This window comes from Otolemur garnettii, unplaced genomic scaffold (genome assembly GCF_000181295.1).
Source record: "Otolemur garnettii isolate 467f Iridium unplaced genomic scaffold, OtoGar3 scaffold00115, whole genome shotgun sequence".
NCBI lineage: Eukaryota > Metazoa > Chordata > Mammalia > Primates > Galagidae > Otolemur > Otolemur garnettii.
Genome location: NW_003852510.1, coordinates 5,645,736 through 5,646,925, shown reverse-complemented (window position 1 = coordinate 5,646,925; position 1,190 = coordinate 5,645,736). Strand labels below are relative to the sequence as shown.

Genomic DNA, 1,190 nt, shown 5'->3' with positions numbered 1-1,190 from the left:
CCCGGCTATTTTTTGGTTGCAGCCGTCATTGTTGTTTGGTGGGTCTGGGCTGGGGATTCGAACCCGCCACCCTAGGTGTACGTGGCTGGCACCTTAGCCGGCTGAGCTATAGGCACCGAGCCCATGGTGGGGATTTAAGGGAAGCAGCAATGCTACAGGAGGCCAGTGGGGAAAAGGACAGGGAGTGGTGCAGGCAACTTTCCCGTGACCAAAGTGTCCATATGCCTCAGGAAGGCTGTCCTGTCAGTCCCCACACCGTCCTCTCCCTCTTACCGGTGCTTGTGTATCAGGGCATTAAAGGCCAGGCCATCCTTCCAGCTGGAGGTGAAGTTGGTGACATTGACATTGGGGTAGCTACAGGCAAGAGAAACATTAAGACCTAAGATATAGATTCTTTTGTGGCCCCAAGCAAGTACACAACAGAGGGCCAATACTCCAGGAAAGGAAGAGACCTGTCCCTTCTTGAGCTGCATCAATGTGAGTGGACGCAGAAGCTCAGCCACACAAAAAGGCTTCCCCTTAAGACGTGAACCTGTAGCCCAGACAGCCTATGGCCCGACTACAGGTGGCCCGACTACAGGTGGCCCGACTGCAGGTGGCGCTGGGAAAGAGTCCTCTATTCCAGCCTCAGGTGGGCTGGACAAAACAGGGTGGGGAGAATCAGGTCGGCACAGACGGGGCATCAGTTACATTGAAGCAGCTGCAGTTCTGGGTGAGGATATCTACTGTCCTTTGGGATGGCAATGCTTGTGGGGAGCCAGCTTGTGGGGGGAAATGTGACAAAGGCCGGATCTCAGCACATACCCTGCGGTCTTCATCTGACACCATAACAGCAATGCATCCTTGGCTGAACGAGTCTCACGGCCTTCCTGAGTTTCAACAACAATGTCCTGAATCTGAGGGTGGCAGAACAACAGAGATTTGAAGTGGATGAGCATCCGGGTCTGTGCCTTCCTGCTCTCCCTGGAAGGCTGACCTCCTCTTCCCTCCTCTGCAGCAAGACACCCTGAGCCCCAGGTCCCACACTCTGTTCCCTGCCTCGGTCAGCCAGAGCAGCACTGGGACGACTTCTCACCAAACTAGAGTTTAACAGGACACTGAGACAACAACAAGACGCCCTGGGAGGCTGGGAGACAACCTGAATGCTGGGTCGCACTGTGTTACTTCTTTTGCCCTTTCATTCTTTTTTT

The 1,190-nt window shown here is 54.4% G+C and overlaps 1 protein-coding gene across 1 annotated transcript in view; it reads right to left on the bottom strand.

The window, feature by feature from the left end:
- Window positions 1–1,190, bottom strand: part of SPTB (spectrin beta, erythrocytic) — a 71,213-nt gene that overhangs the window by 48,103 nt on the left and 21,920 nt on the right. The window contains exons 4-5 of the mRNA XM_003797394.3: window positions 805–896; window positions 274–354 (exon numbers count right to left, since the gene is read on the bottom strand). Coding sequence (XP_003797442.1) covers window positions 274–354; window positions 805–896 — 173 coding nt within the window. The remainder of the gene's footprint in view (window positions 1–273; window positions 355–804; window positions 897–1,190) is intronic.